The following is a 15,629-nucleotide window of genomic DNA, read 5'->3' on the forward strand; positions in this document are numbered from 1 at the left end:
TTCTGTGCTGTAGATCTTATGCAATTCTATGTAAATTTATGGCTGGTATTAATTTTGTTTTTCTATCATTTATTGACTGGACAATATGTAAAATGTGGCTAGCTGTTCTTTGTCTAGTTATGTGAACGTAGCACATCCTTCGCGGTAAATATTAGCCATTGCAGCTCATTTTTAAATTGCACACTATTTATGGATTCTTTCTTTTATGTGACATTGGTTGGATTTTCTTCAGGCGAGGGAATAAATGTAACTTTTATTTTACATGAGATTGTTTTTCTCAATTTGTATGTTAATATTTTTGATTTTGATCATTTCATTTTTATTGAACAGAATTCTAGCTCATCTTCAAGTGTTCAAGACCAAAAAATTGTCAACATGTTTGAGCTTTCCGCTGATTACCGTCAGCAGCACTACCTGACTGGGCTTCTCTTCACTGAGCTTGCAGCAGCCCTGGAGGCTGAAGTAGAAGGGTACGGCTTTTAAGCTTAGTTTTTCATTTTTTCGCCGGAATTGTTGCATTTCAGTGAAACGAATGAGTTCTATGGAACAGACTCGCATGATGCCCATGAGGGTGATGGGGAGAATTTATTGGCGCTCCAGAAATATGCCACGGAATTGTATAACTCCAGTTTATTCCAATCACAAATCCTCAATTATGGTAGAAATGAGAAGTTAGGTGCTTCTCAACAGCAGAGGAGAGGAACGGAGGGAGCCACCTTGACAGTTCAGCACCCTTCCTAATGATCAATAGAAGATTGACATTGACAAAGACCTGGGTGCAGGTAAAGAAGTGAGTGACAAAGGGAGACTAAAGAAAGCAGAATGTAATTCAAACTAATATATTGTTGGGGGAAGGAGACAGAAAAATTATGAGAGCAAAAAGTACTTCTGGATTTCATAGACCCAGTCTGAGATCTGGTTGTCCTGGTTCATAAGTTACTGAAAGCTAACATGCAGCAAGCAATTAGGAAAGTAAATGGTTATGTTGGTCTTTATTGTAAGAGGATTTGAATACAGGAGTGAAGAGGTTTTGCTGCAATTGTATAAGTCCTTGGAGAGACCGTACCTGGAGTATTGTGTACAGTTTTGGCCTGCTTATCTAAAGCAGGATAAACATGCAATAGAGGGAGTGCAACGGAGGTTCACCAGAATGATCCCTGGGATGGTCTATGAGAAAAGATTGATAATAACTGGACCCACATTCTCCCCGTGTTTGCGTGGGTTTCGCCCCCAGAATCCAAAGATGTACAGGGTAGGTGGATTGGCCACGCTAAATTGCACCTTAATTGGAAACAATGAATTGGATACTCTAAATTTAAAAAAAATAAAAAATAAACTGGACCCATATTCTCCAGAGTTTAGAGGAATGAGAGGTGATCTCATTGAAGCATGCAAAATTCTTATGGGGCTCGACAGGGTAGATGTCAGGGGACACCGTCTCAGAATGGCTAAGCCATTTAGGATTGAGATTAGAAGGAGTTTCTTCACTTAGAGTGTAGTGAATCTTTGGAATTCTCTTCTGTGGAGGGCTGTGGAGGCTTAATGATTGAGCATATTCAAGACAGAGATTGATAGATTTCTGTCTCGAAGATATATAAAGGGGATATGGGGATAGTGCAGGAAAATGAGGTTGATCCAATTCAAGGTATACCTCTATTTGCCAGTTGGGTGAAATTGCTAAGAACAGTATTGATGAGTTTATTCTAAGGATTGCTGTCCAGAAACATGGGGCGAAATTCTCTGACCCCCCGCCGGGTCGGAGAATCGCCGGGGGCTGGCGTGAATCCCGCCCCCGCCGGTTGCCGAAGTCTCCAGCACCCGCGATTCGGCGGGGGCGGGAATCGCGCCACGCCGGTTGGTGGGCCCCCCCGCACGATTCTCCGGCCCGGATGGTCCGAAATCCCGCTGCTAAAATGCCTGTCCCGCTGGCGTAAATTAAACCACCTACCTTACCGGCGGGACAAGGCGGCGCGGGCGGGCTCCGGGGTCCTGGGGGGGGCGCGGGGTGATCTGGCCCCGGGGGGTGCCCCCACGGTGGCCTGGCCCGCGATCGGGGCCCACCGATCCGCTGGCGGGCCTGTGCCGTGGGGGCACTCTTTCCCTTCCGCCTCCGCCACGGTCTCCACCATGGCGGAGGCGGAAGAGACTCCCTCCACTGCGCATGCGCGGGAATGCCGTCAGCGGCCGCTGACGCTCCCGTGCATGCGCCGCCCGGAGATGTCATTTCCGCGCCAGCTGGTGGGGCACCAAAGGCCTTTTCCGCCAGCTGGCGGGGCTGAAATTCGTCCGGCGCCGACCTAGCCCCTCAAGGTTGGGGCTCGGCCCCCAAAGATGCAGAGCATTCCGCACCTTTGGGGCGACGCGATGCCAGTCTGATATGCGCCGTTTTGGGCGCCAGTCGGCGGACATCGCGCCGTTTCCGGAGAATTTCGCCCATGAAGTGAAAAGTGTTAAGGTCACAGAATTGCAGTTTCGAAAGCAAAATGTCAGCTGAATGTATGTTGGAATGCAGTTCTGAAGAGGCATATTGGACTTGAAACGTTAACTCTTTTTCTCTCGGGTAGCACGGTGGCACAATGGTTAGCACTGCTGCCTTACAGCGCTGAGGTCCCAGGTACGAACCCGGATCTGGGTCACTGTCCTTGTGGAGTTTGCACATTCTCACCCCCCCTCCCCGCCCCCCCCTAATTAAAAAAAATATTCCATTGTTACGTTGGAATATATTTACAATCAGTGGAAATGCCTTTGGTACAGGTGTAAGAGGTAATGCTGAGGCAAGAGCCCAACAAAGTAGAAATCATCATGAATGCAGATACATATAGTTGTTTTTTACATTTATTATAAACTATATTTAGACAGAAAAATCCAATATAAGTCTGAAAAGAGCTGCTGGTCCTAACCAAATCAGACTTGGATATCTTCAAATACCAGCAACTATTAATGACATCAGTCCCATAAGTCCATTCCTGGTTGGTCACTGGATTGCTTGTGCCCAATGTGTTTAGAAATATAGTTAGTTGGTGGACATGAGAGCAGCGTATCTGAAGGGGGGGAATCCTTTTGGGGGAGGGGGGAATCCTTTTTGGGGAGGGGGGGAATCCTTTTTGGGGAGGGGGGGAATCCTTTTTGGGGAGGGGGGGGAATCCTTTTTGGGGAGGGGGGGAATCCTTTTTTTGGGGGGGAATCCTTTTTTTGGGGGGGAATCCTTATTTTGGGGGGGAATCCTTATTTTGGGGGGGAATCATTTTGTGGGGGGGAATCCTTTTGTGGGGGGGAATCCTTTTGTGGGGGGGAATCCTTTTTGGGGGGGAAATCCTTTTTTTGGGGGAGATCCTTTTGGGGGATCCTTTTGTGGGGGGGAATCTTTGGGGGAGGTCCTTTGGGGGGGGAGATCCTTTGGGGGGGAGGTTCCTTTTTTGGGGGGGGAGGAATCCTTTTGGGGGGGGAATTCTTTTTGGGCAGGGGGAATCCTTGGGGGGGGGGGAATCCTTGGGGGGGGATCCTTGCGGGGGGGGGGGGGGGAAAGAAATATAGTTAGTTGTGCGAGGTCCTGGGACGGTTTGGGTTCGGGCAGGGATTTGTGGATTGGGTCCGGTTGCTTTACCAGGCACCGGTGGCAAATGTAAGGACGAATCGGGTGCGGTCGGAATATTTTAGCTTGTGTTGGGGGACGAGGCAGGGGTGTCCACTCTCCCCATTACTGTTTTCCCTGGCCATAGAGCTTTTGGCAAAGGCGCTGCGAGCGTTGAACGTTTGGCGGGGGATAGTTTGAGGGGGGTGGAACACAGGGTCTCGCTCTATGCGGACAATTTGCTCCTTTATATAACAGACCCATTGGGGGAGATTGGAGGGATTATGGGGATACTGGAGGAATTTGTCCGGTTCTCAGGTTGTAAATTGAATATGGGCAAAAGCGAGGTTGTTGAGACCCGGGCAAGGGGCAGGAGAGGAGATTGGGGGAGATGCCGTTCAAGGTGATGGGAGGGTACCTGGGTATTCAATTGGCACAGAACTGGGGTCAGCTTCACAAATTGAATTTGGGTATACTAGTAGTGCAGATGAAAGGGGACTTCTGAAGGTGGGACGTGCTCCCGCTGTCATTGGCGGGGAGGGTACAGACTGTGAAAATGACAGTCCTCCGAGTATTTCAGTGTCTCCCAATTTTCAATCCCCAAGGCGTTTTTTAGGAATATGAATGCGGTGATCTCGGGTTCTATTTGGGCCGGGAACACCCCGCGGGTGACGAATGCCCTGCTTGAGCGGGGGCGCGGGGAGCGGGGGTCTGGCTCTTCCGAACTTTATCAATTACCACTGGGCGGCTAATATATCGAAGGTCAGGAAGTGGATAGTGCGGGAGGCGTTGGTGTGGGAGCGGGGGGAGGCGGCATCTTGTCAGGGCACAAGCCTGAGGGCTTTGTTGATGGCACCTCCGCCGTTCTTGCCAGCTCGGTACTGTACAAGCCTAGTGATAGTGGCAGCCCTGAGGGTGTGGGGACAGTGGGGGCAGCAAATGGGGCTGGATGGGGCCTCGATGTTGGCACCAATCTGTGACGACCATTGATTTGCCATAGGGGGGCTGGATGGGGGTTTTAGGAGGTGGCAGCGGGCAGAGATCGAGAGATTTGGAGATCATTTCATTGAGGAGGGCTTTCCTAGTTTGTAGGAGCTAGGGGAGGAGTTTGAGTTGCCAGGTGGTACCTGCAAGTGCAGGATTTTGTTCGGAGGAAGATCCCAAGCTTCCCACGTCCTCCACAAAGGGGTCTTTAGGACACGGTAATGTCAAAAACAGGAGTGGGGAGGTAAGGTCTCGGCAGTATATGAGGAGCTGATGGAGTGGGAAGGAGTTCCAAAAGGGGCGGTGAAGAGGAAGTGGGAGGAAGAGTTGGGAGGGGAATTGGAGGTTGATTTATGGGAGGAGGCCCTGCGGAGGGTGAACGAATCCTCGACATGCGCCAGGCTCTGCCTGATCCAATTTAAGGTGGTCCACAGGGCTCAGATGACTGTGGCCCGGATGCGCAGGTTTCTTTGAGGAGGTAGAAGACAGGTGTGGTTGGTGTGGGGCAAGCCCTGCGAATCATATGCACATGTTCTGGATGTGTCCGAGGTTGAGGGGCTTTTGGCAGGGATTTGCGGATGTCATATCTGAAGCCCTGCAAGGGAGGGTGACTCCAAGTCCAGAGGTGGCGATATTCGGAGTGTCGGAAGATCCGGGAACCCAGGGAGGGGAGAGAGGCCGACGTTTTGGCCCGGAGACGGATTCTGCTGGGTTGGAGGGACCCGGAGCCCCCGACGTCGGGGGTATGGGTAAGCGACAGGGCGGGATTTCTCAGGTTGGAGAAAATCAAATTTGCCTTAAGGGGTTCATTACAGGGGTTCGCTCGAAGGTGGCAGCCATTCATCGACTTCTTTGAGCAAAATTAGTCTATCAGTGGGGGGGGGGAGAATGGGGGAAGCTATGGAACTGACGAATAAGGGTAGGAAAACCAATGAAGGGAGGACCGTGAGACGGAGTGTTTATATTGATCATGTCGGTTGGGGTCTGTGTTTGGGGGTGGCGGGGGGTTGCTTTGTTATTGTGGGTTTTTGTGTCTTTGTTGGATCTTTCTGTTTAAAAGTGTTAAAATCATAAATGCCTTAATAAAATATTTTCTAAAAAAAAAAAGAAATCTAGTTATTTGAAAGGAATATTTATTATCCATAATATATAAACCTGCCAGCAGCTTTTCATGAAATTGTAATAGTTTCATGGAATTGAGATGCCAAGTACTCATGGGACTGAAGAGGAACATTGCCTCTGTGCAAGACTTTACAGAATATCTCCTTTCGTTCACTGTTATCTTCTCTGTGCGTACCACTGTCAAAAGATTCGAACACATCTAATATCAGCTCAAGTGTTTATCCAGTCCAAATGATGTTTTCAGTTAACACTTAAAAAATAGCAAATCTCGAAGAAGGGAAATGTTTCCTAGTTCTTTGCAGGCCAGCTTACTACAGAAACAACTTGAACAGAAAGGATTGATCTTCTGGTATCTGCTTGCTCCTACAGGATAGCAAGGGTACAAAAGAAGGCGGTCAGTGCCATACTCAATCTACTGTGTTCACATGATCTGGACTCTCGCTATTCAAAACCAGAGATTAAAACAAAAATAGCTGCCTTGTACCTCCCTCTGATAGGGATTATTCTGGATGTACTGCCACAGCTCTACGACTTCACAGGTACAAGCTTTTCAAATGTTCATATCTGTTAGAGTAACAGTCTCGTGGTGTCAGGCATATTTATGAAAACACATATCAATTACTACTAGATAATTAATTATCACAGAAAGAAATTATGGACATTTTGCTCCCAGCGAGGAAGTGATTGGGGAAGTGGGGCTACTTTATTGTACGACTGTCTATGATCTACAGTACCTTTTGGGTATGGTTCTCCAATTTAATCTTGTGTGCCACCCAAAATTCTATTGAGTGTAAACAAAAGAAAACACTTGTGATGAGCCTAAGGAAATCGAGGAGAACAGGGTACACAGAGGAATCTGTAACTGGGAATGCTTCCACATTGTTTTCCTCCAGCTATGTCCCCTTAATATTTCTCTCCAAAAGGCAGTGATTGATATTGAGGTAAGGTTTTGCTGATGTTAGCATTAGATGAGACAGTAAACTTAAATCCTTTCTGCTCTGTCAGATGGATGTAAGTGGCACAGTTTTAAAGAACAGCGAGAAAGTGATCCTGGGTAATCTGGTCAATATTTATCCCTCAATTAACAGACTATCTGGTCATTATTATATTACTGTTTCAGGGACTTTCTGTGTGCAAACTGATGACCATATTTCCTACTTTTCAGTAGTTTCAGAGAGTATTTGAGAGATATGGGGCGGGATTCTCCGCAATCGGCACGATTTCCGCCGACCGGTGCCAAAAACGGCACGAATCAGTCTGGCATCGCGCCGCCCCAAAGGTCCGGAATTCTCCGCACCTTGGGGGGCCGAGCCCTCACCTTGAGGGGCTAGGCCCGCGCCGGACTGATTTCCACCCCGCCAGCTGACGGGAAAGGCCCTTTGGTGCCCCGCCAGCTGCCGTGGAAATGACTTTGCCGTCCGGCGCATGCGCGGGAGAGTCAGCGGCCACTCACGGCATCCCCGCGCATGCGCAGTGGAGGGGGTCTCTTCCGCCTCCGCCATAGTGGAGACCATGGTGAAGGCGGAAGGAAAAGAGTGCCCCCACGGCACAGGCCCACCCGCGGATCGGTGGGCCCCGATCGCGGGCCAGGCAACCGTGGGGGCACACCCCGGGGCCAGATCGCCCCCGCCCGCGCCACCTTGTCCCACCGGTAAGAGAGGTGGTTTGATTCTCGCCGGCGGGACAGGCATTCCAGCAGCGGGACTTCGGCCCATCGCGGGCCGGAGAATCGCCGGGGGGGGGGGGGGCGCCAACCGGCGCGGCGCGATTCCCACCCCCGCCGAATATCCGGTGCCGGAGAATTCGGCAACCGGCAGGGGCGGGATTCACGCCAGCCCCCGGCGATTCTCTGACCCGGTGGGGGGTCGGAGAATCCCGCCCCTGGAGTCACATGTAGGCTAGATCCAGTAAAGACAGCAACTTCCTTAAAGTGAATCAGATGGGTTTCTACGACAATTATCAATGCATTAATGGCGATCATTAGACTTTTAATTCCACATTTTTTATTGATTTCAAATTTCACCATCTGCCATGGCGGGATTCAAACCCAGGTCCCCAGAGCATTACCATAGGTCTCTGTAAAGGTAACATAAAGTCGCCATAGTTCCAGGTGAGCGTAGGCTGCTTTCCGCTTTGCGGGGGAGAGCTGACTGGTGGTGGTTTAACCTGAGGATCACCACAACTCAGGTGAGAGGAAAGGTTGAGAAGGCGGGGCCTTCTTGAATACCCTCAGCCAGTAAGGGAATTGACCCGCACTGCTGGTGTCGCTCTCCATCTCGAACCAGCTATCTGAGCTAAACCAGCCTGGATCTCTGTATTACCATTCCACTAGCAATACCCCTGCGCCACCATTTCCCCCTTGAGTGACATCCAGAATGCTTTATTGGCCACACAGCACTTTGGGATTTGAGTCACCCTTTGGCCATGAATGCTGCTCGGAAAATGCAAGTCTATTTTTTAATACAATTTTCTTGTGTTGCCCTTGACATGGGTGCCAGCCATTGCTGGATATCCAAGGTAATCCGAGTCAAATCAAAGCCCGTCTTCAACTGCTATCCATATTGACTGCCTACTCAGAACTTCCTGTAAAATTTGAAAAGGTTCATACTAGACAAGCTAGGTAACCAGTGTGAACCGTGCAAATGCAGTTAACAATTGATAATAAGGTCAGTAACCAAGCGAACAACGTTATATTGCAAAACCATTTCAACAAAGCAGCTCTGTATTATAGTGGCAGTGTCGATATCGTTTCTGCTGAATTCCGTCCAACAGAGAGGCTGGGACTTGGCTCCTGTATAGGACTATGCTGAATGGCTTTTTCCCCCTTGTGGGACCAACTAGAACCAGAGGAGACATTTTCAAATTATGGAGTCTCCCATTTAACACAGAGGTGAGAAGGTTTTTTGTCTCCGAGGTTGAGAATCTTTGGAACTCTCTTCCCCAGAGAGCCGTGGAGACAGGGTCATTGAATATTTTTAAGGCAGAGGTAGATAGATTCCTGACTATCAAAGGAGTCAAAGGTTACACGGGGAGGCAAGGATGTGGACTTGAGGCCACAGTCAGATCAGCCATGATCTCCTTGAATGGAGGAGCAGATTCAAAGGACTTGGGTGGTCAACTCCTCCTCATTTGTATTTTCATATGCAGTATGTAGAATTGAATTGTTAACTTGCGAATAAAGATAATTTCTGTCAGCTTACACTTCCACAGCATCATTTTACTTGCAATACCGTCAATCAATAGATTAAGTTTGGGAACTGAATTCCACCTGTAGTATCTGCAGGTTATACTTCACCTTCACAGGGCTTCTCCCAATCTGTATTTGTTGTTTCAGATGCCCGGACCAGGAAGATTCGTCCAGCTACTTCTGATGGTGAGGCAGATACCAACACCATCAATCATAATGTTGCCTTGATCATTGCTGGAAATCCTGTAAACACAATGCTGAGAAGTTCTGCAATAGCCTTCTCATCACTGGTATGCTGAGAGTCTCTCAGAAAGACTTTGTTTTAATTTCAATTCTGACATAGATATGCTGGGCTAGACTTTTCGCTCCCCTTTCAGTTGGGTTTGAACTTGGAGAAGAGGTACATGATATCCAGTGGGTGGCCTGCCCACCATCTGCCTGAGTCTGCACTCAATGTAATTTTACCATCAGCAGAGGTGGCATCAGGTGGGACCTTCAGCAGGTTTGAACTGACTGAGCTGATGGCAGGCAAAGCTTCTGGCCCATCATATTGTCCCCAAATGTGTTCACCCCACCCATGGTTCTTCTACCTCTGGCTTCTCAAACCACTGTCCCCGAACCCCTCTCGCCCATGACCTCCAAACGCTGACCAATTCCTGATCCGGCACTAAACAAGCCCCAAGCACACTACTGGCAGTTCCCGCTGCTCCCAGTGGTGCTGCCAGTCCTAGAAAACTGCTGGCTTTGGCTGGTAGCCAGCACCCTACATGGGACTTCAGTCCGTGAGGGATGGATGTCCCACCTTAGTCCATTTACCGGCCACCTGGCCATTTAGTTGATGTGGGCTGCCGTGCCATCCGTTGGTGTTCGCCCCACCGACTGAAAAGTCATGGCGGAGGGGGTGGGGGGGGGCGCGCACGCGGTGGGGGGTAGCACGGTTGGTTGCCGTTGGCTGTGGTAGCTACAGTGGCCTGTAAAATCTAGGTAGGGAAGGGTAATATAGTTCAACGGCAATACGTTATTTTCATCACAATGATAAGCAACACAATGACATTTTAGTGATTCTGTGATACATTTTGGTGCAAGGTGGGTGAAATGGCACTATATGATCTTTGTTCCAAAATGTGTTTCAGATTAATTTGTTAAATTGTTCATGTGCAAAGTCACATAATTTGATTTTACTTGGTTGAATCTTGTAAGTTTTCCAAATACTTAATAAATGATATGGCAGTTTATATGTCCATTACTTTATATATTTTTTAATTCTTCCATGAGTCATGGATGTCGCTTGCTAGAGGCAAAGACTTTTGATTGCCCATCCCTAATTGCCCTCGAGAAGATGGTAATGAGCTGCCTTCTTGAACTGCTGCAGTTCATGTGTTGTAGGAACACCCTCATTGCCATTCGGGAGTTCCAGGATTTTGATCCAGTCTGGATATTGTGTTTCTTATTTTTTCTCTTCATCTTTCTCTTCTGTGTTCCGTCCTTCACCTCCGAAGCAATGCACCATTTTTGGTCCAGAGCTAACTTCCATCTAAGACTCTGCCAATCTCTTAAAACATGCTCATGATTTGCTGAACCGTCGGGCTGGGTGACTCTCCCTTCATTCAAGTGGGGTTATTCACAAATGGTTCACTAATGTTTGGTTCCATTCACATACCTCTGGTAATGAAACAAGTGACAACATCCAGGTATGGGCCGATAAGTGGCAAGAAACATTTGCACAACACACGTACCAGCCAATGACCATCTCCCACAAGAGATAATCTTAACCATCTCCCATTGGCATTGCATGACATTATCATTGTTGAATCTTCCACCATGAACATCTTGGGAATCATCATTGGCCAGAAACTCAACTTGACGAGCCACATATGAATGTTGTGTCTATTGGAACAGGTCAGAGATTGGGAATTTTATGGCAAGTAATTCCTATTTTGATTTCTCAAAGCTTCTTCACCACCTACAAATCACAAATCAGGAGTGTAATAAAACACACTCTAATTGCCTACATTTGCAACAACTCTCAAGATGCTCAATACTATTCAAAACAAAGCAGCCTGCATGATCAGTAGGTCATCCATCACTGTAGATATACTTTTTTTAAATAAATTGAGCGTACTCAATTCATTTTTTCCAATTAAGGGACAATTTAGCGTAGCCAATCCTAGCCTGCACACCTTTGGGTTGTGGGGGCGAAACCCATACAAACACGGGGAGAATGTGCAAACTCCCATGGACAGTGACGCAGAGCCGGGATCGAACCTGGGACCTCGGCGCCATGAGGCAGCAGGGCTAACCCACTGCCCAACGTAAATATACTGTCCTTGAACCATGGATGCACCGTTGTTACAGTGTATACTATCTCCAGGATGCATTGCAACAACCTGTCTAAACCTCTGACAGCATCTCCCAAACCCACCACCTCGACCAACTGGCAGGACAGGGGCAGCAGGTGAATGGGAACATCATCATCTCCAAATTATGCACGATCCTAACTTGGATATATATCACTATTGCTTCAACAGTGGGTCAATATAGTGAAATGCCCTACCTAACCCTCTGTGGGAGTTCTTTCACAACATTGGTTGCAATGCTTCAAGAAGGTGGCTTGCCAGCACCTTCTCAAGTTCATGGGGATGTGGAATAAATGGTGGCCTTGCAAGCAATGCCCTTATCTATGCAATGTTTTTTCTTAAACCTTCCTGATGGAATTGCGACATATCTCACGGTGGCAAACTCTCATGGTCCCATGGATAAGATCATTAATAAATCATGTGAAAGGCCATGGCACAACTTTCACCTGACCATTCTATTGTGCTTTACTTCCTTGCAATCTAATTTATAGGTCTATTAGTGGAAACCAGAGCACTGTGGCTCTTCTCCACTCCCAATTAGATTTGCATTCCTCCGTGTACTATTTTTAGGGAACTCATTGACTGCATTAAAATAACGTTTTTGAGAATTTGATGCATTTTAAGTAGTGTGATAAAAAGGAGATGCAGAGGAGTTTCTAAAACCTCATCTCTTTCTGGAATTTACCAGCCACTAGCTTATTGATCCTGCCCTCGTGCAGAGATGGTGGGAAATTCATAGGGTGCCTCCATTCCGAATACAGCTTTATTCAGCAGCAAATCACAGAACCACATAGAAATTTGCTGTGTGTTAGTAAGACTATGGTTTATGGATGATGGTTACATGTGATCTGTGCTTTGTAAATAATTGGAAAATGCTTTGATTAAAATATTATTTTTAAAAAAGGAATTTGTGGTGTGACAATGTAGGAGGCATATAGAAAGTCATTTTTCAGCTGTTGTATGATTTTCCCTGTCTTTAATCATAAATAAATCAGAATATCACCCAGGTAGGCGGCATGTGGTTAGCACTCGGACTGCGGCTCTGAGGACCTGGGTCACTGTCCGTGTGGAGTTTGCACATTCTCCCCATGTCTGCGTGGATTTCACCCCCACAACCCAAAGATGTGCAGGTTAGGTGGATTGGCTACATTGCCCCTTAATTGGAAAAATATACATAATTGGGTGCTCTAAATTTAAAAAAAAGAATTTCACCCAGGTACATAAATTGCAATGGGATCTAAATTGGGCAACTCTAGAAACAGGCCTGAGCAATGCATGATTACCCCATGCACATCAACGTGAAATGGGCAGCACACCAACTACATGCAACCTGCTCACTACCATCATCGTGGCATGCAGCCAGAGGTAATTGCATGACTTAAAGTCAGCCTGCAGCTCTTAAAGGGAAGATGCATTGTGGCCCAAAAGGAAAACCCTTCTACAAGTCACTATCACATGAAAAATGACTGAGTAATGGCACAACATGAGAGAGAGAGCATGCCCCCAAGATTCTGGGGTGCTACACTGGAGGCCTTGGTGGAGGAGCTGAAAAGGAGAAGGAGGGGCCAGGAAGTCCTCCAGATAAACTCTCGGAAGGCAGTGGTGTCAGCCTGCCATAAGTCCTGCCTCAGAGGTATCAGAGGTTGTGTACAGAAGAGGTTGGTGGATATGCACAGTTAAATGTTTTGTGTATTGGCAAACCTGCCAGTAAACCTATGCACATTATCAAGGAGCATTGAGGAGTCCAGGACCAACTTTACACAAGTCTTGGAGCCCATCCAAGATTCTCCCTACTTTGCCAAGTTAAATCTTCCAGTGTCCTTTTTAAACAAAAATACCCTTCACTGCACCCTTTGTGCACAATTGAATGGATTTCCTGTTGTAAGATTCCACCTGGTGATTCAGCGTTCTCTAGCCTTTCACAATCTTTCTTTCCTTGACCATGGGTCCCATCCTCACCAACCCTTTGCTGGGTGTTTAACCCAAGAGTAGTCTTTCCTTCTGCTTGGCACAGCAATGTCTGTTGTGGGTTCTCTTTTCCCAACGCTTTCAGTCTCACTGCCTCTGAGAGCCTTTGAGTCTTCAAACAGCGCGAACCGCTGCCTTTCTGTTTGTGTTCAGGTGTTAAATCTAGCACTTGACTTCAAATAAGTGGTGAACTGGGTCTCATGGCATCCAAATCGCTTGGGCTTTTATCTGGGCAGAAGGAGGTCACATGCCCGCATCCTCTAAATCACTCAATTTTACCTCAAATTAAATTAGGCAGTTTAAAATATAACCATCTTATAACATCCAGCAGTCATATCTCATACTTGAAGTGTTAGCTATCTTCCAACAATAATACAGGGGTCGATGGAGTATATTCTGAAGCAGGAAAATATCCAAGAGGTCAGTCATCCCTAAAATTAAAAAATAAGTTAACCATTCGGGGGTAACTCTTCATTAGCAATGATTTTGATGGGGGTAACAGAATCAAAACATTAGTCTGTGTTCATCAAACTGTTGTGCCTTTTCTGTTTTACTTCAGTGTTCCATGTCAGGAATCTTTGCGGGGATTCTCTGACAAGAAATTGATGGAATCCCTAATCCCCCACTGGAGAAACAGTGTAAATGGACAAAAATAGCATTTCCACCATTTCTCTGGGGTTTCTGCAGATCTTCCAGATTTATGTCAGGAAACTAGGAGGACCTATCAGAATTTCTCCCTTACCGTGTTTGTAGTTTTAATTTTGTCCTTGCACATTGTAAAATGAATTCTGTATACTAGATTCAACAGCTGTAAACCAAGTTGTCCACACTAGACTCACCCCAGTCCTGAAAGACGTGCTGTTAGGTAATTTGGACATTCTGAATTCTCCCTCAGTGTACCCGAACAGGCGCTGTAGTGTGGTGACTAGGGGCTTTTCACAGTAACGTCATTGCAGTGTTAATGTAAGCCTACTTGTGATAATAAAGATTCTTATTATTATTATCTTTAGTACTCTGAAGGTAGGATTTTGTATGATTATTGAACGTTTCGTTTTATTTCTCCGCAGTCAAGCAAACCGATAACTCCACTGGCTGCTGATACGAGTCGGGATTTGCTGATTTCTTTTTTATGGATCCTGAAGAATGCTGATCAAACTCTTATCAGAAAATGGGCTGCAGATCTCCCTGTGACCCAACTCAACAAGATCTTAGACCTGCTGCATCTCTGTGTTTCCTGCTTTGAGTACAGGGTAAGGATGCAGGCTGCAGTGCTGTCTACTGTTGAATATATTGTCACACATTTAACATTACACCCGTGTTTAAATGAGAAATCAAAATAAGGGCAGTGTACTGGGATATACTAATCTTAAAAATGTAAAAGTCCAGAGGTACCAAGCAGTTCTCTCAGCATCTTAATTGAAAAAAGACAAGTTAATATTTTAATTGAGATCCTTTACTGATGGTCTGCTGGGTATTTGCAACATTTTCAGTCTTTTTTTCCTTTTCACCTCACACTGTGATGTGTTAGTATGCCAAACTAACACTTACAAATCAACTACGATCATCAAGCCAACTCCTGCTTGCAGAAAATATAGAAGTGTAAATGTGGTCAATGGATTTTCAGCCCCATTTTATTTCTCCTCTCAATAAGGTCTACATACATAAAAAATGGTGAAATTGAATTTGCGATTCCTCTGATTACTTGGAACAACTGGACTATTAATTACCACATGTCAGTATTGTATAACCTATCCATTATTTGTACTGTAAGTTCACTTCCAACTTCAGAAAAAAGTTAGAAAATGTTATAACACTTGGTGCAGAGAGAAATTAAGCATTGAACTATTATTTTAGAAGGAACTTGTCATTAGCTTTTTTTGCATTTCAGGGCAAAGTAACTTCAGATAAAGTCAGCACACAAGCCCTCCAAAAAAGCAAACATACTAAGGCACGTCTGGAAGAAGTGCTGCTGGGAAATGCAGGAGCCCGGGGAGAAATGATGAAGCGGTGCCGTGGCCCAGGTAGGACATTCACCTCCTTTTGTAGTTCCCCAATAAAACAAATCCCTTTGCTTTAGAGAATCACTTACCCAGTCAGAAGTGCTGTCCGTCAAAATCAGGGGTTTTCAAACGGGGGTAGCGACTCGCACGTGGGTGTCGCAGAGCGATCGGTCGCGCCATTCCCCCGATGGTTCCCGATCGCGGGGAAAGTGTCCAACAGCCACTATCGGCTGCCGCTTCTGCCTTTTAAATGGAAATAAATGAGGCTGTGTGTGGACTTCTGGGCAGAAACGGCAGCAGAGAACAGGTCATTCGCCCTGCACGCACACTTGATTTCCAGCATCCTCCAGGTACATGCTTTTGGTGCCAAATCACAGAGCAGTTTTGCTTTCATTTTCCAGCTGATTGCAGGCAAGGCAAGTGAACTGTGAAGATTAATG

The 15,629-nt window shown here is 46.7% G+C and overlaps 1 protein-coding gene across 5 annotated transcripts in view; it reads left to right on the plus strand.

Annotated features, from left to right (window-relative positions):
• The window catches only part of dock8 (dedicator of cytokinesis 8), a 451,209-nt gene that overhangs the window by 357,695 nt on the left and 77,885 nt on the right, over positions 1-15,629 (plus strand). For all 5 annotated transcript variants that reach the window (XM_072516863.1, XM_072516865.1, XM_072516864.1 and 2 more), the window contains 5 exons: positions 331-470; positions 6,047-6,216; positions 9,012-9,154; positions 14,257-14,439; positions 15,078-15,210. In XM_072516863.1, the coding sequence (XP_072372964.1) occupies positions 331-470; positions 6,047-6,216; positions 9,012-9,154; positions 14,257-14,439; positions 15,078-15,210 (769 nt within the window). The remainder of the gene's footprint in view (positions 1-330; positions 471-6,046; positions 6,217-9,011; positions 9,155-14,256; positions 14,440-15,077; positions 15,211-15,629) is intronic.

The sequence above is a fragment of the Scyliorhinus torazame genome, chromosome 9 (assembly GCF_047496885.1).
Source record: "Scyliorhinus torazame isolate Kashiwa2021f chromosome 9, sScyTor2.1, whole genome shotgun sequence".
Lineage (NCBI taxonomy): Eukaryota > Metazoa > Chordata > Chondrichthyes > Carcharhiniformes > Scyliorhinidae > Scyliorhinus > Scyliorhinus torazame.